This window comes from Mastigoproctus giganteus, chromosome 9, assembly GCF_048544385.1.
Source record: "Mastigoproctus giganteus isolate SK-2022 chromosome 9, ASM4854438v1, whole genome shotgun sequence".
Taxonomy (NCBI): domain Eukaryota; kingdom Metazoa; phylum Arthropoda; class Arachnida; order Uropygi; family Thelyphonidae; genus Mastigoproctus; species Mastigoproctus giganteus.
Window position 1 is genome coordinate 202,063,697 of NC_143583.1, and position 22,133 is coordinate 202,085,829.

Genomic DNA, 22,133 nt, shown 5'->3' on the forward strand with positions numbered 1-22,133 from the left:
TTTCCCAACCTTCTATCCTATCATTAAATGGACAGTACTTGTTATTCTACTTAACAGTGATCACTTCTTGATAATGTGCAATTTACAAACAACAAACTGTATGCAAACATGGACTTTCAGGAAATGAAAATTTTCAAAAGCAAATTGGGGTGAAGTGTCAATTTTTACTCTCATTAGATGAACAAGTTATTCAAGAAGAATCCATTGAATAACTGACAGTATTGCTAAATGTATCACTTATGAGGATAGTAGCTGTAGTGAATACTGCTGTACTGCTCTTGCTGACTCAGATACATTGCCATAATAATGTCATATGGAATGAGAAATGGAATCTGTTTCGAAGTTTTCTTATCACCACTAACTTAATTATTTACAAGAAGCTTAGAGCATCACGTGGAAAGGCAAACTAAATAAGATGCCTAGATTCAGTATGTCTCTACTATTACTAAAAAAAACTCTGACCAAAAACTAATATGAACTACCAGATATGTAGCAACCTCTAATCTCCTCTGCAGTTCACAATTGAAATGGGTAGGAGTTATCCTCCCCAAGAGATTATGAATGCTTTTGGTGAAGCATTCTCCAAGTTAATTGTATCATCATCATCATTATAGCTTAACATTCCAAAAAAATTAAATCTGCTACTGAAAAACAGTTAATTTTCTCACAAGCTGTTCTCAACTTTATAACCAGCCCTTTGTGATAATGAACTGTAGGAATCCATTATTAAATCATGCATTATGCTGCTGGCCCTGATGCAATATTCTTATCCTGCAACATTTAGATGACAAGGCACATCTTGTAGTATGATTTCTTTAATCTTATTTTCTTCGAAGATTCCTATCCTAGTATCTGCCAACATTAAATTGTTCTAGCTTTTCTGAAACATGAGAAAATTCACTCGTCCTGCACAATTACCAGCCAACATCCCTTGGTTATTAGTTGAATTGGTAAAACTGAAAAAAAAAAAAAAAGACATGCATACAACTCATGTGGTACCTTGAAACTCAGAATATAATGAATCCAAATTATCATGGGTCCAGCAACAGTGCTAATTTGTATTCATTATAATTCCTACCACTCTTTATTAGTACTTCCTGCAGTGCTGAACATTTCAGGTTCTCTATCAAAACTCCTAAATCATAATGGGAACAGAATGTCAGAACTAAAACTAGTGCCATACAGTTCTGTAAGAAGTGCAGAATGCTGTTGTTGTTGTTTGGTTTTTAGGAGCATTAGCAACTAAGGCCATATTGCTCCGGGGTGATATGCAGTGGTCATTCCCTGACCTTTCCGCATCCTCCCTATTTGGTGGGCACGGGCTTGAACCCCGGTCTAATCAAGAAGCATACAGAATGCATCATGAAGCCATGAAGCACACAGTACCTCTCACCAATGATATTATAGGATTAATACTTGGCAGTAGGCTAAACTTTCTGGAGCATTTAATGTATATATGAACAAAGGACACAACTATAAAATCTCAGGGAAAGAACAACAGACCAGCTTATGTAGTGTGTTGTGGAACTATGAATAAGTTACCTTCAAGGATGGCCAATATTGAGAGTTTGGAAAAAATAGGATAGGTACTTTCTTGACAATGGGAATAATGAGTTGTGTTTTGTATGCATGTGTTTTTCAGCAGATGTAGAAAAAGTTCACTTCCTTTCACCATTATGTCATTTTACTATTAATACTAAAACATGCTATAACAGTATTTTTGACCAAGGAGTACCATGGGGATTCATGCTCAATGCCACTCTGCAATTAGAATAAGCAGCATAGTAAATAATATCTTAAATGCTGTTGATGCGTATATGCAGACTGTCTTACACTATCGGTCATTCTTAAAATATGTGCCCTGTAGAATGATAGCTATAAATTTAATTGAATAATCTACTTCTATATATAAGTCAGAATTGGAGAGAATGTCAAAACAAAAAAAAACCATTGCTGTATATTTTTGTACAATATGCAGAATGCATTCTGACCCTGAACTGCTATTAGTCAGTCACAAAGTACCTCTCATCACATGCAGTTTATAGGATTAATATTTTACAGCAGACATAAATTTTTTTGAAACACTTAAAATACATCTGAACTACATGCATAAAGAAAATGAATATACTACAAATGATCTCTGCTTTGACTTGGGATGCAGTTTGACTTTATTTGCAAATCATGTCATCCCAGTACATCTCAATTGAGCACTAATTAGGTTTCATCTTGATTATGGTACTCCCGTATATGATTCTGCCAGGGAAGGTGTGCTGAGGTGAATTGATCTTATTCAACATAATGCACTCATTATTTCTCTGGATAGAACATCTTGAAGACTTTAGTATATATGTAGAAGCCTATGAACCACCATTATCCTTTCAGCAAAATATGCTATTACTGAACTATGCCACCAAAATTCAGCGTTGCCTCTCCTATTTAGTGAAATTTCTTAATCCAAAATGAGTAATCCACTATAGAAATATTCTCAAACCAAACAAACCTGCTGATTTCAGACTGCTCGAATTAGCATAAAATTTGGATGATACACTCCTTGATATAAAGAAGAAACAAAAAACAAATAATGTGGACCTTCCTACTGTAATGGCAGATAGGTGGTCCATTATGTGACAAATATTTTGCAACTGGGTAAAGAGTCCCTAGCAGACTTATATGTAAGGTAACTACATGCAATCCACATGCAAAATTATACAAATTTCTCCCAACTGTATACTGGTCATTCAAAAACTGACATAGTCCTGGGTGTGCTGGTGGTCCCTATCAGTTCCATCTCTGTATTTCTTCTGGTTGAGTGCAGTAATTTTACCTTCAAACTCTTTGCAGTTAAATTAGCACTAGAGAATGAAGGTCATACATCCATCCCAACCACATAATTGATACAAACTCAACATAATTAACACTTTATAAAATGAATCTACTTTTTTCATTATCTTGAGAAAAATACAATCCCAGCTAATATGACTTCATGGAAAACATCTTTTTGCTAGATTCCAGCTCCTGCTTGAATATCAAGGAATAAACATGTAGAGAAAGTGGTGAATCCAACAACTAAAGGTCTAAGTGCCATTTCTTGATAGAGCTGTCATGAGAAAAGCAAGTTCAGACCATTGGATGTTGATAGCAATTGATAGTTTGTGATAGCAAACTCAGTCAATTAAGAAACTTGAGCAACTAAAACGAAAACCATAATTTTAGAATTCCAGTTCCTTAATAAATAAGCAAGAAACTATCCTTTCTGGGATGTGCATTGGGAACACTTTTAAAAATCAAATTCTTGGAGTGACAAATTTGTTTTAGTTCATCAGTGAATCTGATCCAGTGATGTGATAGCATTCTTCATTGACAGTATCAGTATGCCTGCTTTATCATCAAATAGAGTTGGGACCAGCAATCGTATGACAGACTGTATTATCAAATGTTCACTGTGCATGGGCCTCTTGGCTACTGAATTCCTAGAAAATGTGCTATTTATTTATTAATGTATCCTGACAGCTACATGTGGAATTCATCATAAAATAATGTTCTGATTTTTATTTTCATACAACAGTGATAGCAACTGTAAGCAGTATATAATTCATTTTACATTTAACACTTTTTGGGCTACTCTACCTTATTCTGAGCCATTTTATAAAAACCAGTTCTCTACATAATTATTTTGAGTCTCCAATCACATGGAATAAACAAATTACCACTTTTTTGATCATGGTTTTAGACTGTTTACATGATGGGCTGCTGAATAATCATGACATGATTGAAATATTACATCACTGAAAAATATTAGATCTGGCTAGTAATAGGCTATGACCATGTTTTTCAGTACTTTTATGATAACAATGATAAAAATCTGTTTATTGTTATCAAAACATATAGTATATTATCATTTAAAATGAAAGTACCCAGCATCAAAATGCCTCATTTTTATGTAAGAAATATGTAATTATGATGTTGGACTTCATTCTGTAAATCTTTGTATATTCCAAAGGGATAAATTTCTTAACTGGGCTGAAGGTGATATAATTATACCATTTGTTGCCATAAAATTTTGAAGTTAACCAGATATGAGAATCAGTATATCTTACTATGTAGCATTATGTCATATTTTTATTTTGTGTTTGGTATTTTATCTTTTGTTTGTGCTCCTGGTTTTGAGCTTTGAAAATGTGAAAAAGAATGTTATTCCATACTACTGTTACTAATTTACAGAAGTTAAATTCTCTGTTAAATTTAATATTTTGAATATAGTATTAAATACTGGTATTTATTTCACTATCAGTTTTACACAAGCTTTTTTTTGCAGAGTACTATGTAAAAAAAAAAAAAAAAAAAGCAGCAAAAAGAAAATCTTCAGTGAGCTTATTTTGTATGATTTATTTCTAGAAATGGATAAAGTTGAGCATTTATTAAAAACTGTGCAGATGCCATATGTTGTCTTACAGAAACTGGTAAGTATATATTTTATTTTAACTTTTACATAGCTGCATTGATATTTTTAATTCATTTATTAAATGTACCTCAATTTAATAGGCTTTGGATTTAATGAACAAAGAGTATTTTTAGTGTGCCCATGAGGTGGGAGAAAACTTGGGGCTCATAAGCCATGCAGTCAACAGCAGGAAACCAGTCTGTTTATGGATATGCTTGCTATTATATCGTTTTGCTGATCTGTGCCCCATTTCTTTATTATAACTTCACTTATAGTACATCTCTCATAGGTAGCTCAGTGGATATAGTCAACCCCCCCCTCCCCACACCATGTGGTATGTGGAAAAGGCCAGAGTTCAAATCCTGTCAATAATGCGGGGAATTTTTATGTGCATTTTCTTCGTGTGGCTGAGTTATTCAGTCTCAAGTGAGGGTCGTATGGTTTTTCCTCCTGAAAACTCTGGTTTTATTTATCCAGCCAACATGCAAATCAACCACAAAATACATGCAATTTACAGACAGTATACTGACACACCTCATAGTTGATTTGGCACTTAACATGTCCAGTATATTATCATGTCCTCTAAGAAAACTGGTGAAAAGAGAAAGTATATGCACATGCATATTATGCAGAAATTGCTGTTAGAGAAGTTAGACTCTGGTAGGTCCATGTCTCACTTCTGTGAGGAATATAGCATGGAAAAAACAATGTCAGATATTGTAAAAAGCTAGGTTAAGCTTAAGGAGTTTTTAAGTAGTCTGAAGATTCACCATTATCTTCACTCTGGCATCTTAGGTCTGACTCTGAATAAAGTTTTTTCAGGCACGCCTGTACAGTCAAGGTACGTTATCTTCTACTGATTATGTAGTCTGTATCAACTGATGAAGTCAAGGTAAATAAGCCCATTTTTTTATATTTTAAACTTTATTTCAGTATTTCTAATACATACGTATACAGAATAATAGTGTTTAAAATTTTAGATATGTGGGGGGAAAAAAAGTTTCAGTTTTACAGATATTCTCAAATAGACAACCTCTTCCCCCTATTAGTCTGTAAAATTGAGGGTTTACCGTATTATTTTCTGCTGCCTTTTCTGCTTCTGGATATCAATTAATAAACTTTAATTTGCAAATATATACAAAGTGAGTGTTTTTCTACCTATTGAAATTTAATTACTAAGTTTTCTTATTAAACAAACAATTCAAAAAATATGCATTTTGTTTATATTAGTAACCATATGACTATACAGTGATGTAAGAGAAATTCAGTTTATAAAAGATTTTGCTTTTATCCATTTCTTTGAACTATCTCTACATTTCATTTTAGTAATTATCTGTGATGTATAATGATGGCATTGTATTTTCCAGCCTTCAAGATTGTCAGAACAAGTAATGAAAGATACAAAATTTGAATCATCAGCTGTTCATCAGCCTGGTAAATTAAGTATGAATTAATTCATAATTTTGCCACTTGAACTTTCAGAACATTGATTTTTGCAAAAATATATGTCATTAAATAAGTCTTTAAATAGTTAAATAAGTTTTTTGTTGTTACTTTGTTATTAAGTGAAATTTTTGCTGATTAATAATTTTTGGTTTTGAAAGTCCATTGCAATTTAGATTTCCAGTGCAGATTAGTACAAAACACTATAATTGTCAGTAATATCCATTTTCATGTTAAAAATAACGTGAAAATAGATACCTCCTTGTTGACGATTCTGGTAATACAGGGTCATCGAAAAAGGTGTCCGTGATTTCCCTTTTAATTATCTTCGGAAATATTTCATCATAGCAGCAAAGAGTGTGGTAACTCACTGAGTTTTATTTGAAACCTCAACAATGACCTTGGCTGCACCGTGAGTGTGTGCAGAATGACTTGTATGTGCACCGCCTCAGTCATGGCGCCTCCGTAGCCAGGTGGGAAGGAGCAGCAGTAAGTAGCACACGCTTCTTGATTAGACCGGGGTTCGAGCCCGTTACCACCAAATATGGAGGATGCAGAAAAGTCAGGGAATGACCACCGCATATCCCCGGAGCAATATGGCCTTAGTTGCTAATGCTACTTAATAACAAAATAACCAAATAACCGCCTCAGTCAGTGTCAGTAAGATGCCCACCGTGCAACAAAAAGCGCAGTGTGTTTTGTGGTACACTGAATTTAAATCTATCATAACAGTGCATGTCAATACTGATATCAGTATTGACATTAGTACAATCACAGCAATCAATCAAATATTTCTGAAGATAATTAAAAGGGAAAATACAGACACACCTTTTTTGGTGACCCTGTATTTTACTGGAATCTTCAACAAGGAGTTATACAAACTGGGGGAAAGTCTGTTTACACTCCCAGCACAACCAAATAAGTGAGAAGAGTTTACAACTAATCCTTTTGATAATACAATCCATACTATAGTTATCAGTTCTGTGGGATTCAGCCACATTCGAATAACAATGAAAAGGAAATACCATTTTTCATGGTATTTCAAAAATATACAAAAATAAATTTTCAATTAAAATACAGTATGACAGTTAATAGACTATAGCAAAGATTTCAAGAGATCATCATTAGTAAAAGAATTGGCTATAGTTTGTATGGACTAGTACAAGACTTATTTCCTGTTTTAACTATATGTTTAATTATAAAATTTGACATATTCAGATAGGTCAAAATTAAAAAAGAGTGAAATTAAAGAAATCATGTAATCCACTAAAAGTGCAATTTTTCCTTCAGAAAGTTATTAATCAAAAGTGACAAACCCTCAGAGGTTTGTTATTTTTAAATTCTTTCAATGATACTTGTTTGTTTGTGGCTGTGATTTCTTATTTCATGTTTTTAACTTTTATTATTGCAGTTCATAGTTTGCTTTTATTCCATACTATACTGTTTTTTTAATATGTATTTTACTCAATGTCAGAGCTCCCTCTTGTGAATCAGACAACATGGAAGCTATCTTTAAGGCAGAATGCATTGGTCCCACATGAGCTAGTTATTGTTGCTGATGCTGTTCTCGGGGAAACAGGATATATGTTGTGCAAGAAGGATAGGTGGAATAGGACCAGAGTATGTCTGCCAGAGCTAAAAGTAGATGCCGTTGTAGAGCAGATATCATCTTTTAAGGGCAGGAAAGGTGATATTGTATGGCACTGTGGCACTAATGATATTAAGAGTAAGAGATCCGAGGACTTGCTTAACAAGTTCAGGGTAATGTTGGCAAAAAATTTGCAAGTTAGGATTAAATTTGAAAGTGCCTGCAATTCTGCCCAGACATGATAGGAGGAAGTATATGTGAGAGGTTTGTCAATCAGTTCAGCAGTGGAGAGAATGTGCAAGGCTTACAGGGTAGAATTGTTCTGAGTGGTGTGTGCATATTAACAGGAGAGACAGTTTTTATAGGGATAAGATACATTTGAATAGAAGGGGTGTAAGAATTTTTTTTTTTTTTTTTTATGAAAACCCCAAACACTATAGGTAATAGAACCTATAATACTTAGTACCATGCGCCTCGGGCTTGGATCAAAGTACTGCAAAAACCTTGGGAGGTGCAATATGGCCACAGAAGCCGATGCGCCAACAACTACCAAATCAAATCAATCACTTAGTACCATGCACGGATTGAAGGTTGAGAAGATAAAAGAAAATATTTGTTGACATTATACTTGAACTTGTGTAGATTGTAATTTTCAGGAAATATGTATGAAGGAAGAACAGAAGTTAAGTGAATAAATGAGGAAGAAGAAAAGTTGGTTTCATGAGTTTGAAGCTGGACAGTAAAAGTAATGTTGGCTGTTTGTGGATCATGTTCAGAGTGCTTTGGAAGAGAGAGTGGGAATTATATAAGCCAATTCAAAAGAGCAGTACCCATGGAAATATCTACAGAAAAGGCATGAAAGGCATGCAGCAGAAATAGAATCTATGAGACAGAGAGTGGAGAGACTGTTAGAGATAAATCATTAATTAACAGAACTGCCATTGTTTTGAATGGAATCTAGAAGCCCAAGAGAGGTTTTGCTGATGACAGCGTGGGAACAATATTCCATGGTAAGGCAGATTTTTAGACAGTGAACAGCTGTTTGGAAGAAAGTAATGCTGAAAGAGAAAACCCAATTTTTTAGATGCAGAAGAAGCAATATTTGTAATGTGCTTGTGCCAAGAGAGATTAGAAGTAAGGTTTTAATCCCCAATAGAAATATACAATCTTGCCTAGAAATCTGAGTGTCATTGAAGATAAGCATAAGACCAAAAGAATCATTTTTGTGAGATATAAGACAGGACTGAGTTTTAGGAGGATTTAAATCAGGAAAGTTATCTTTGCCCCACTGGAAAATTACCTGGAGATAGATCAGAATTTAAGGAATTGGTAGTGGATATTCGAGAAGTTGAAGGTGTTTCAACCTCTCGAATGCAATGCGCTGTCATCAGCAAACCTATGGATAGGATTTCCAGTCAATGGAAGAAGTTCATTAATATACAAGAGGGGAAGAAAGAAGTGAACCTTGGAGAACACCAGCATTAGTGGAGAAGTTAGAAGACAAAGAGCCATCTACCATCACTCGTAGTGTGTGATCAGAGAGAAAACTGGATATCCATTTACAAGAAACAATTAGCAAACCGTAAATAAGATGGAAGCTTATTTAGAAGACCTTTATGCCAACCAGGATAAAAATCTTTTGAAATGTCAAGAGCAGCTGCTTGAGTCTCACCAATCTTTTCCATTGAATTTGTCCATGTGGAAAACAAGCCAGAAAATCACCGGTTGATCGACACTGACGGAATCCATACTGGCAATCATTAATCAGATGGAAGGTTTCTAGATAGTTTAAAAGTTGGCAGTTAATTGATTTCTCCATTACTTTAGAAAGAGTAAAAGTAAGTGTAATGGGATGATAATTTGATGGAAGAGATTTGCCACCTGTTTTAGGAGATGGCTGAATATGAGAAAATTTCCAAACAGAAGGAAAAACACCTTTGAAATAAGAAAGTGAAAAACGGCAATACAAAACAAGAGTAATTTCAGGAGCACAGGTTTTCAGAACAAGTGGAGAAATAACATCAGGACATGGAGCTTTCTTAGCATAAGGATTGATCAGAATCCTTCTGATATCCTTTGATAGATGACCACAGGAGACATTGAATGGAGTGTACTGGGAATGGTGGGAGATAGTTTACCAAGATCATCAATACATGAGTTGGAAGAAAAATAGGAAGCAAGCAGGTCAGCTCTACGTTTTGCTGAACTTCGACTCTGTACTTGTCAGTAGGATCATCTGGTGTTGTTAGAGGTGGGAACAGAGATGGGCAAAAGACCAGAATGCCTGGCTACCATTTGGACAAGAAGCAAGTATTCTACTCTTAGCCTGTATGAAATATAGTTTGCACTGATTAATAACTACTTTTCAATTGTTGCAAGCTTTGGTGTAGGCAGAAAATAAACCTGGAGAGTTTTAAACAAGCCAATTACGATATGCGATATTCTTCTCTTAAACAGCCTTAGCACATTTATTGGAAAATCAAGGTTGATGAGATTTTAAGGTGGAGTGTGGAATAAAGGATTCCACTTCTGCAAGAATAATTTCACTGACACTATCTGAGAAAACCTTGACATCAGAAGATTTAAAACAGTAATCTGACCAAGTAAAAGAAGAAAAGAAATCTTGTAGATCGTGCTATTTTGCATTCTTGTAATACCAAACAGCATGAGATTGAGAATGGCCAAAAGCAAAAGGCTCCATTGAAGAATCACTAAGTTGTGATCTAAGGTATCTAGAATTCCACTCACTTTGACTCTGTACTTAAAAGGCTTGTTTGTGCGAAAAAGATCAAGTTGTGGTTAGGATTGTCTGGTATTCTGGTAGGTAAACAAACAATCTGTATGCAGTCATTGGTAATTGCAAAAGTCTCAGCATCTTAATCATCTCAGCTGGAGTTGAGAACATTAAAATCACCAAGGAAAATTATCTCACTCTTAGGAAAGTTGGACCTGAGTAAGTCAAGTTTCAAAGAGAGGAAGTGAAAGAGTGCAAGTGATTAGTGGAGTTTGGAGAATGATAGAGGCAGCAGATAAATTTGACAGAATGTGGTTTAAAAGGGATTTTAATCCAGAGAAGATCAAAAAAAGGAGATTCCAAATTACTAAGCCTCTGACAGGGAATATATGCACAGTACCATCTTTGAAGTGTAAGGAATCATACAGCAAATAATTTGGATGACTGATATGAGCAGTGGTTGAATCAGCCAATAACTGAGATTCTGTCAGAAAAATTACATGGGATTTGGCAGACTGTAAGTATAAATGGTTGTCATTGAGATTGGAACTGAGGCCATGTATATTTGTGGAATGAAAGTGAAATGTTTGAGATATTTAGATCTTCCACAAATAAATTTGTTCTATTGGTTTGACAATTCATGGTGTATTCAGTAATAAGATGGAGGTGGACGTGGTGTGTGAAGTAATGAAATTTTTTAATATGGAACACATGGCAAGGATATACCCATCTCCTTGACATAACTTGGCCTCAACAATGCCACCACCCCTCCTGCATACACACTGTTAGAAACTCCCTCCAGTCACTATCAGGCAGAGTGCAGGCAGCAAGATTATAGACTTGCTGATCAGGAAGCCTCCTAGAGAGTTGTTAATAGGTTCAGTCCGGTGAACTGAACCTATTAACTTACCTACCTAGTGGTTGGTAAGTGATCAACATTTTAGTGCTGTACCCTTCAAATATAAAGAATATTGGATCTTGCCATGATATCCATCATAACCTCAAAAGACATCAATTATAAGAATATTTGCTGATACTATCAAGGCAGTGATTGTTGGGTCAGAAAACTGCTAGCTTAGTGGGGGGTTTGTGAGTAATAGTTTAACTAATAGTTTAACTAGAGCCATAAGCAGAGGTGAAAATGATTCTTGCATTGATACTATTGGTATAGGCAGCAGCCTGGAAAGCAAGCTGTCTGGGATTTCAGGCCCTGTTTTGAGGGTCATCGTAAAAAAAAATGAATGTTAATTCTTTGGGCTGTGTTAAGGTAACTAAGAGTAAGGACATTTGCATATATACTTATAGTACACTAATGCTAGGAGCATTGTAAATAAATTTGATGAATATGAATTACGGATTAAGTCATTGAATGTAGACATTGTAGGAATGGTGAAGATGTGGTGTCACTCAGACATAATGGATGAATATGGGGAGTACAATGTATACAGGAAGGACAGAAGAGGTAGAGGTGTTATGTTCTTAGTTAAGAAGAATGTTAAATCTAAAGCAGTGCCTCCAGTTGATTTGGGCGATGAGTGAAATGTTGAGTCAATTTTGTGTCATATATGACACAAAACAGCACTTGGAAAACAAAAATGAGATTAGGGGTGTGTTAGCAATGGTAAAGGCACATGATGCAAGAAAGCAAGCTTATATAGCATTAGCCAAAAAAAAAAAAAAAATCTAATTTCATCCATCCACTAGCTCCAAATTTTTGTCTACTTCTGCCATGAATCCATTTAAGCTATCAACTTCTACAATGACAGATGGAAGTTTGTTATGGCAATCAACCACATGCTGGCTAAGGGCAAATTTCTGCACATCTATCCTACAACTGTCTCTCCTCAATTTGAATTTATGCCCTCTCAGGCAATTATTCTGAGCAAGAGGAAGAATCCCATTAGCATTGAGCATGCTCAAATTATTCAAGGCTTTATACACATCAATCAGATCATATCGCAGGTGCCTAGTCTCCAGACATGGTAATTTGCAAAATTTAAGCCTTTCTTCATAAGAGCAACCCTTTGTTCCATTCACTAATCTTGTTGCCCTTCTCTGCATTCGCTCCAGCAGCTCTACATCCTTCCTAAAATGAGGCCTCCAGACCTGTATACAGTACACAAAGAGTTACGTGACCATTGCCTTATACAAGGGAATAATCACTTCCTTATCCCTGATAGAAATATACCTGTATATCATTGACAATATACCATGAGCTACTCTTACAGCCCGTCTGCACTGCTCAGAAAACTTCATATCTGCCTGCACAATTACCCCCAGGTCCTTTTCATTCTCTACCACTGTCAGTGTAGTACCACACAGATGATACATTACTCTTGGGTTACTGCTTTCCATATGCACCTCTCTTCAGTTGCCACCTCTCAGCCCATCTGCTCAACTTTTCTAGATCCTGTTGCAGCAGCGTACTGCCATTAGTGTCATTAACAACCCTACCAACCTTTGTATCATCTGCAAACTTGCACATTAACCCTGATATACCATCATCAATATCATTAATGAATACAGAAAACAACAATGGACCCAACACTTAACCCTGAGGGATTCCCTAATAAAATTAGTCCACAAAGAGCAGTGTCCATTAATTATCGCTCTCTGTCTGCTTCCACTCAACCATCCCTTTATCCATGGCAGCAATTTGCCTCCAATGCCATACTGCTCCAATTTGTGCAGCAGTCTTCCATGTGCAACAGTATCAAAAGCCTTTCTAAAATCCAAATATATGATCTCAGAGTTATTCCCTGCATCCAGTTCCTTTGTGACCACATCATAGTTATCCAATCAAATTGGTCAGACAAGACTTCCACTTAACAAAACCATGATGTGTACGAGCTATTTTTATTTTATTTTTTTTTTATTTGGTTTTTAGGAGCATTAGCAATTAAGGCCATGTTGCTCCGGAGATATGCGGTGGTCATTCCCTGACCTTTCCGCATTCTCTATATTTGGTGATTAGACCGGGCTCCTTGATTAGACCGGGCTCGAACCCCGGTCTAATCAAGGAGCATGTGCTACGCACTGCTGCTCTTGCCCACCTGGCTACGGAGGCGCCATCTGAGCTATAACTGAAGTTTTGTCTAGATGATCCTGCAGTGTTTCTTTAACCAGTGTCTCCATTAATTTTCCTGGAACAGAAGTTAAACTAACAGGTCTGTAATTATCTTGGTCTTGTCGCCCTTTGATCCTCCTTTGTGAATTGGAGTCACATTTGCACAACTCCAGTCCATGGATACCTCCCCTGAGTCCAAAGAAGCTCTCATAATTATGGCTAAGGGTTTGCTTACTTCCTTTGCTGCCTCCTTTAATATAACTGGATACATCCATCTACCCCAGGTGCCTTTCTTATGTTTATCTTCAACAATTTCTCCTCCACTTTACTGTCAGTTATTACAAAATCATCTAGCTTTGCCAGAGTTTAATTCACCTCTGGCATTCCTCCTCCCTGAATAACACCTCATGTGTGAATGTAGATGCAAAATACTCATTTACTTCGTTAGCTACCTAAGCAGGATCATTAACAGTTGAACCATCGATATCCATGGACCAATCTGATTCATTCCCTTTCTTCTAGAGTTTACGTAAGTAAAGAACTCTTTGCTGTTTTTCTTTGCATCCTTTGCCAAAGATTTCTCATAATCTGCCTTTGCCTGCCTGACCTCCTGTGTGACTTGGTTACAGACCAGCTTATATCTATCATAGGCTTCTCTGTCACCCATTAATTTATATGTATCCCATGTATTTTTCTTCTCTGCCACATGTCTCATTAGTTCATCTGACATCCATTTAGACCTAAACCTTGAACAATATTTCTTAGTTGATATGAAAATCCTAGTTGCCTTCAAGGTTAATTCTTTGACTGCTTCCTATTTTGAATTTGCTGTTGGCAACATCATCAGTTGGTCCCACTGTATAGAATTTAAATACTATCTCAGACCTCCGTAGTCACCTTTACGAAAGCAAAAACCATTCCCTTTACCCTTGATGGTAGTTACCTCTTTGAGTAAATCCCACTTAAACACACTGTGATCACTGCCACCTGATGGTTCCTTTATCTGCAGATTCTTAATGCCTGAATAATCACTGCTGATAATCAGATGAAGAGTATTACTCCCTCTAGTTGCCTCCCAAACATGCTGCTGTAAAAAACAGGCATCCAATAAATCCACAAAAGCCTTGCTATTGTGCGAGTGACCAAGTCACAAATTCCGGTCAATATCTGAGAAATTAAAATCCCCCATTATAAGACTCTCTGATTTACTGGCCCACTCTATATTTCCCTGTACAGTTCCTTGTTATACTCATCAGAGTCTTTAGGCCTATAACACACTCCTACTCCCAATTTTTATTTTCCACTGTTATATATGTTACACCAAACTGACTCGACACTGCACTGTCCACCCATGTCGACTGGCTGTACTTCTTAGGATTTTATGTGTTTCTTAACTATTAGCCTAACCCCACCTCCCTTCCTATCCTGTCTATCCTTCCTGTTCACGTTGTACTCCCCAAATTCCATTTCTGCATTCATTATACCTGTGTAGCACCACATCTCTGATATCCCAGCAATATCTGCCTTTGATGTTTTTACCAACACCAAAGCCTAATGACTGTTATTCTAGGAAGAATTATTTGATTAAATGAAACTGTTGTTGGTTTTAAGAGTAGATTTTTATTAGCATTAGCATTAGTAGAGGCATATGATGCAAGAAAGCAAGCTTATGCAGCATCAGCCAAAAAAAAAACCCTTCCACTTCACCCCTCCGTTCGTTCGAAATACCTGTCCAGCTGAGCCTTAAATTTATTTAGGCTATCAACTTCCACAACAAGGAATGGAAGTCTGTTCCACCAACCAACTTCCCGCTGGCTAAAGGAAAATTTCCGCACATCTATCCTACATCTGTCTTTCCTCAATTTGAATTTATTCCCTCTCAGGTGATTATTCTGAGCAACAGGCAGTATCCCATCAGCATTGAGCATGCTCAAACCATTCAAGGCTTTGTACACCTCTATCAGATCACCTCGCCAGTGCCTAGTCTCCAGACACTGTAATTTGCAAAACTTAAGCCTTTCTTCGTAAGAGCAACCCTTCGTTCTGTTCACCAACCTTGTTGCCCTTCTCTGTGCTCATTCCAGCAGCTCTACATCCTTCTTGAAATGAGGCCTCCAGACCTGTATACAGTACTCAAGTTGCGGCCTGACCATTGCCTTATACAAGGGAATAATCACCTCCTTATCCCTGCTAGAAAAATTCCTGTATATCATTGATAAGACACCATGAGCTACTCTTGCAGCCCATCTGCACTGTCAGAGAACTTCATATCTGCCTGCCCAATTACCCCCAGGTCCTTTTCATTCTCTACCACTGTCAGTGTAGTACCACAGAGTTGATATGTTGCTCTGGGGTTGCTGTTTCCCATATGTAGTACTTTACATTTGTCAATGTTAAACTTCATTTGCCACCTCTCAGCCCATCTGCTCAACCTTTCCAGATCCTGTTGCAGCAGCAGCAGCATAGCGTCAGTAGCGTCCTTAAAAACCCTGCCAACCTTTGTATCATCTGCAAACTTGGACATTAAGCTTGATATACCATCATCAATATTATTTATAAATACAGAAAACAACAATGGACCCAACACTGAACCCTGAGGGACTCCACTAATAACATTAGTCCACGATGAGCAGTATCCATTGATTACCACTCTCAGTCTTCTGCCACTCAACCATCCCTTTATCCATAGCAACAATTTGCCACCAGTGCCACCCTGCTCCAATTTGTGCAGTAGTCTTCCATGTGCAACAGTATCAAAAGCCTTTCTAAGATCAAAATATATAATATCAAAGTTATTCCCTGCATCCAATTCTTTTGTGACTACATCATAGTATCCAATCAAATTGGTCAGGCAAGACCTTCCCTTAACAGAATCATGCTGTGTCTGAGCTATAACTGAATTCTTGTCAAGGTGATCCTGCAATGCTTCTTTAATTACTATTTAATTACTTTTTCAATTACTATAACTCTCAAAAGCTAACAAGGTGGAACCTATTGTTGTTGACTAGAAAAAGATTGTTTTCAGCTATTATGCCATATTTTGGGATAACTACTACTCACTTGATGAGACCAGGCTTAAATTTAACCTCAAGGATCATGTTTCATCTAACTGTGTTAGAAGTACTGTGAAGCAATTTTTGGTTGAGATGGTGGAGGAAGTTGTTTTTCTGGCTTTTAGAAGCATCAGTTGCAGACAGTTTTGTCAGTTTGATGAAAGTAGCAGATCCATCTCAAAAGGAACTTTATCGCAAGCAGTTTTAGAAGTGTTGCTTATTTAAGCTAGTAGGAGATGTCAAAAATATGAACTTTATTATCTAGGGAAAAAAACTGTTAAGTTTGAACGCAGAAGACAGATGCAAAATGAGGATGGACATTCAATATGTCCATTCTTATGATGATAGAACAGAATCCAAATAAGTAAAAGGCTGTGGAGTATATAGTGATGGAAGTGTTAAAAATGGGGAAAAAAGAAATAGCCAGGTATTGTGAGAAATGCTTCCAAAGAACACAATCTCAGGATTTCCAAAGTTTCAAGAAATACCACACATTTACAATAATATAAGTAATTAACATTTAAAATGTCTAAAGCTATTATGAAATGTTTTACCATACAGTGTTATTTAATAGCTCATGCAAACCCAAAACTAAAGACAAATATTTGAACATCACATTACAAGTTTTTTTTTTTTTTTTTTTTTTTTTTAACTGGATTGCATGGGGAAGATAGTGAAAATAATTCTTGACTGCAAATAATAGTTCTTCGATCCAGCAACCATCGCATCCCTGTACCAAAGTCATTATTCCTAGGTATGTTAAAGAATGTTATGTGCAAATTTATTATACCAACAGTTTTTAAATCTTCTTCTGTTTTGGAAGTTGATTATCATAGCAGACTAACTAGAACAATGATATTAGAAGACTAAATTGCAAATTATGATATGGTCACAGGCTTTTCTTCTGCTAAGGCCATGGAGAATCTAAACAAGAGGAGCTTCTATTCTTTCGTTCAGTGAGGAAGTACTTTACTAATGGTGTACAACTTGGAGAGGGTGCTGACTCTCTTTAAAAATTACAGTTGTGAATTACAGGCTCCAAAAAAGCGATAAGTGTTTGCCTTTTTATTTACATAATTGTTATTTTATATCGTACTTTATACGTAGTCTTATAGTTACGCTGGTTATTTTATTTTAATTTAGATAAAGAGTTTTTGTGGATTACTATTTAATATACGGAAAACCATTATTTCGTTCGAATCTTGCAGCCATTGTTTTTGTATATAGTGGTAGGGAATTCAAATTTTTAATTGAGGTAACTAGGTAGCTCTAACGTATAATTACATAGCGTAATACACTTCACTGTTTATATTAGTTAGCGTAGTATTGACATTTAATTAATTTAATTTATTGATCCTATTAATTTAAAATATCATGCCCCAAACTAGAGCAGCAAAGCAACGGGCACAAAGTGGCAGGAGTGCTGTGACTCGGGGGAAAAATTCAGGGGGCCGATTCTCCAACACATCACAGCCTAAAAAAATGTGCAACTTGTGAAATGTTTGCCGAACTCTCTGGAACAAGACATGATATTGCCATGGGGGATGTCTTTGTGTGTGCGCGATGTAAGGAGTGTAAGGAAATCAGGCAACAACTCAGCTTTGTCATGGGCCTATATGAGAGCTTGAAGGATCTAAATTGAGGGGCCCATCAAGCTCTCTCAGCTGCCCACATCAATGCCAGAGCTTACACTTGGTCATCACGCAACACAGTGGCAACCCCCAAGGCAGAATGCGCTGGTCGCACAGGGACTAGTAGTTGTTGGTGCCTCTATTGTCGGGGAAACGGGAAACATCCTTTGTAAAAATGATAAGTGGAACAGGACCAGGGTATGTCTACCAGGGGCAAAGGTTGATGACGTTGTAGAGCGGATATCATCTTTTAATGGCACAAAAGGTGATATAGTTGTACACGTTGCCACTAATGATATTAAGAGTAGAAGACTGGCAGAATTACTTAACAATTACAGGTCACTGTTGAAAAAAAAGCCGGGAATTAGGGTTGAATTTGAAAGTGTCTGCAATGCTACCCAGACACAATAGCAGGGAGTATATGGTGAGAGCCTTGTCGATCAATTCCACCCTGGAAAGATTGTGCAAGGCTCAAGGGATAGAATTTTTTTCAGCCTGGTCTGTACTTATTAACAGGAGTGACTGCTTCTACAGGGATGGGATACACTTAAATAGAAAGGGTCAAGAATATTTGCCGATGTTATCGAGGCAGTGTTAGGTGGGTCGGAAAACTGCTAGCTTGGGGGGGATACAAGGACTAATAGTTTAACAGTAGCCACAGGCAGAGGTGAAGGTGATTCATGTGCAACTTCTATTACAATAAGTAGGGACCTGGAGCGAGGCGTGTTGGGGGGTTTCAGGGACGGATGGCACTCATCGTGAAATAGGTGGGTATATGGGACGTGTTAGGGTAACTAGGAATAGGAGCATGTATGCTTGCATGTATACCAATGCTAGAAGTATAGAAAATAAATTTGATGAATTTGAAGTGTTGGTCAAGACATCAAAGGTGGATATAGTTGGGAGAGCAGAGACATGGTGTCACACAGATATAAGGAATACAGAACTGGAATTTGGGGAGTACAATGTGTACAGAAAGGATAGACAGGATAGAAAGGGAGGAGATGTTATGGTGTTAATTAAGAAAACATAAAATCAAAAGAAGTGCACGCAGTTAATATAAATGAACAGTGCACTGTTGAGTCAGTTTGTTTTAACATAAGTCTGCGAAAGCAAAAATAAGAGTAGGAGTGTGTTATAAGCCTAATGACTCGAATGAGTAAAATGAACAATTGTACAGAGAAATAGAGTGGACAAGTAAATCGGAATGTCTTATAATGGGGGATTTTAACTTCTCAGATATTGACTGGAACTTGTAGGTTGGTCACTGACACACTAGTCAGACTTTTGTGGATTTATTGGATGATTGTTTTCTGCAGCAGCATGTTCGAGAGGGAACCAGAGAGAGTAATATTCTTGATCTGGTTATCAGCAGTGATCATTCGTGTATTAAGAATTTGCAGATAAAGGAACCACTAGGTGGTAGTGATCACAGTGTACTGATGTGGGATTTTTAACTTTAAGATTTAGTTACCATCAGGGGTAAAGGAAAGGGTTTTTGCTTCTGTAAAGGGGAGTACAGTGGTCTCAGAAAGTTTTTCAATTCTATACAGTGGGATCAACTGACGATGTTACCAACAGTAAATTCTAAGTGGGAAGCATTCAAGGAATTAATCGTGGATGCTACTAAAAGTTTCATACCTATTAAGAAATATTGTTCAAGGTTTAGGCCTAAATGGTTATCAAATGAACTAATGAGACTCGTGACAGAGAAGAAAAGTGCAGGGGATGCATATAAATTGACTAAATAAGGTGACTCAGGAGCCTATGGCAGATATAAGCTAGTCTGTAATCAGGTCACAAAGGAGGTTAGACAGGCGAAGGCAGATTACGAGAAATCCTTGGCAAAAGATGCTAAGAAAAACAGCAACGATTTCTTTACTTATATAAACTCTAAAAGGAAGGGGATGAATCTGATTGGTCCACTTGACATCGATGGTTTGACTGTTGATGATCCTGCTCAGATAGCAAACAAACTGAATGAGTATTTTGCATCTACATTCACACATGAGGAATTATTAAGGTTTGAAAATGGCAGAAGGTTATCAAATTGTTGCAGGATACTTAATGATTTTGTAATAACTGAGAGCAAAGTGGAGGAGAAATTGTTGAAGTTAAACATAAGAAAAGCACCTGAGGTGGATGGGATCTATCCAGTTATATTAAAGGATGCAGCAAAGCAACTAAGCAAACCATTAGCCATAATTATGAGAGCATCCTTGGACTCTTGGGCGGTTCCCACGGAACTGTAGATGTGCAAATGTATCCCCAATTCAGAAAGGGGAATCGAAGGGTGACACAAGTAATTACAGACCAGTTAGTTTAACTTCCGTTCTGTGTAAAATAATGGAGTCACTGGTTAAAGATGCATTGCAGGATCATCTAGACAAGACTGCAGCAATAATTCAGACACAGCATGGGTTTGTTAATGGAAAGTCTTGTCTGACAAATTTGATAGGATATTATGATGTGGTTACAAAGGAACTGGATGCAAAAAATAATTTGATATCATATATTTGGATTTCAGGAAAGCTTTTGACACTGTTGCATATGGAAGACTATTGTACAAATTGGAGCAGAATGGTATTAAGGGTAATTTGCTACAATGGATAAAAGGATGGTTAAGTGGAAGAAGACAACTCTTCGTGGACTAATGTTATTAGTGGAGTCCCACAGGGTTCGGTGTTGGGTCCACTGTTGTGTTGAATATTTATCAATGATTTTGATGAAGGTATATCAGGCTTAATGTCAAAGTTTGCAGATGATACAAAGGTTGGCAGGGTTGTTAATGACAGCAATGGCAGTGTGCTACTTCAACAGGATCTAGATAATTTGGGCAGATCGGCTAAGAAGTGGCAACTGAAGTTTAACCTTGACAAATGCAAAGTACTGCATATGGGTAGAAGTAACACCAGAGAAACGTATCAACTGTGTGGTACTACACTTAAGGTGGTAGAAAATGAAAAAGACCTGGGAGTAATTGTGCAGTCAGATATGAAGTTTTCTGAGCAATGCAGACAGGCTGCCAGGGAAGGTCATGGGGTTTTGTCAATGATATATAGGAATTTTACTAGCAGGGAAAAGGAGGTGATTGTCCTCTGTATAAGGCAATGGTCAGGCCATACCTTGAGTACTGTGTACCGTTCTGAAGGCCTCATTTTAGGAAGGATGTAGATTTGCTTGAGCGTGTACAGAGAAGGGCAACAAGATTGGTGAGGGGAATGAAGGGATCCTCTTACCAAGAAAGGCTTAAGTTCTGCAAAATGCAGTGGCTGGAGACTAGGCACCTGCGCGGTGATCTGATTGAGGTGTATAAGGCCTTGAATGGGTTGAGCACACTGAATTCTGATGGGATCTTCCGCTTGTTCAGATTACGAACCTAAGGGGGCACTTCCATCTGTCGTTGTGGAAGTTGATAGGTTGAATAAATTTAAGGAGGAACTGGACAGGCATTTGAAGGGAATGGTGTGTTTTTTTTTTTTTTTTGGCTGATGCTGCATAAGCTCATACACTTGCTTTCTTACATCTCTTGCCACTACTGCTACTTCAAATTAAAAGATGTTTTTATGAATGCTGAGGTAGCACAAATTTTCAGTTGGCAGCACATCATTCTTTCAGTTTATTCAGTTTGTAGTACTTCTTGACTTCATTAAAGGTAAAGAAATAGATGAAGCATTAGATGTTTTGTTGCATCAGTTCTGTCAGTTTCAGTGTGAGAACCTACTAGATCTTATTATGAAAGAAGAAATGATCTGCAGTGATTTTAGTTGGGGAACTGACAAGTGCACAAGGAAGTTTAAAATATAACAAATTATCACAAATGATACTTGGCATTTTAACAATTCCTCATAGTAATGCTGAGTGCATTTTTCTGCCAGGTGGGAAAAAGAAAAGCAGTCTTGACATCAGTGCCACTGTTATGAACAAAACTTTGACTCAACATTTCTAAAGAGGCTAAAATCTACTACAGTATCTTTCTTGAAGCAGTCAAAATAAATTTATGCAGAACAGAAAATCCAAATAGTAATCTACAGACATAAAAATCCTAACTGAGCTAATATTTGAAAGCAAACTGTACTACTGAACTATATTTTAATATGTATGTTTTTAATTTAATATAAAATATGCATATTGTGCCAGTGAAGTTTTAATTTCTAGTTCTGTGTGGACTTTATA

The 22,133-nt window shown here is 36.8% G+C and overlaps 1 protein-coding gene across 1 annotated transcript in view; it reads left to right on the forward strand.

Moving 5' to 3' along the window:
- The window catches only part of LOC150081033 (uncharacterized), a 278,288-nt gene that overhangs the window by 231,948 nt on the left and 24,207 nt on the right, over positions 1-22,133 (forward strand). Inside the window, exons 17-18 of the mRNA XM_090380894.1 lie at positions 4,396-4,460; positions 5,809-5,875. Coding sequence (XP_090237020.1) covers positions 4,396-4,460; positions 5,809-5,875 — 132 coding nt within the window. The remainder of the gene's footprint in view (positions 1-4,395; positions 4,461-5,808; positions 5,876-22,133) is intronic.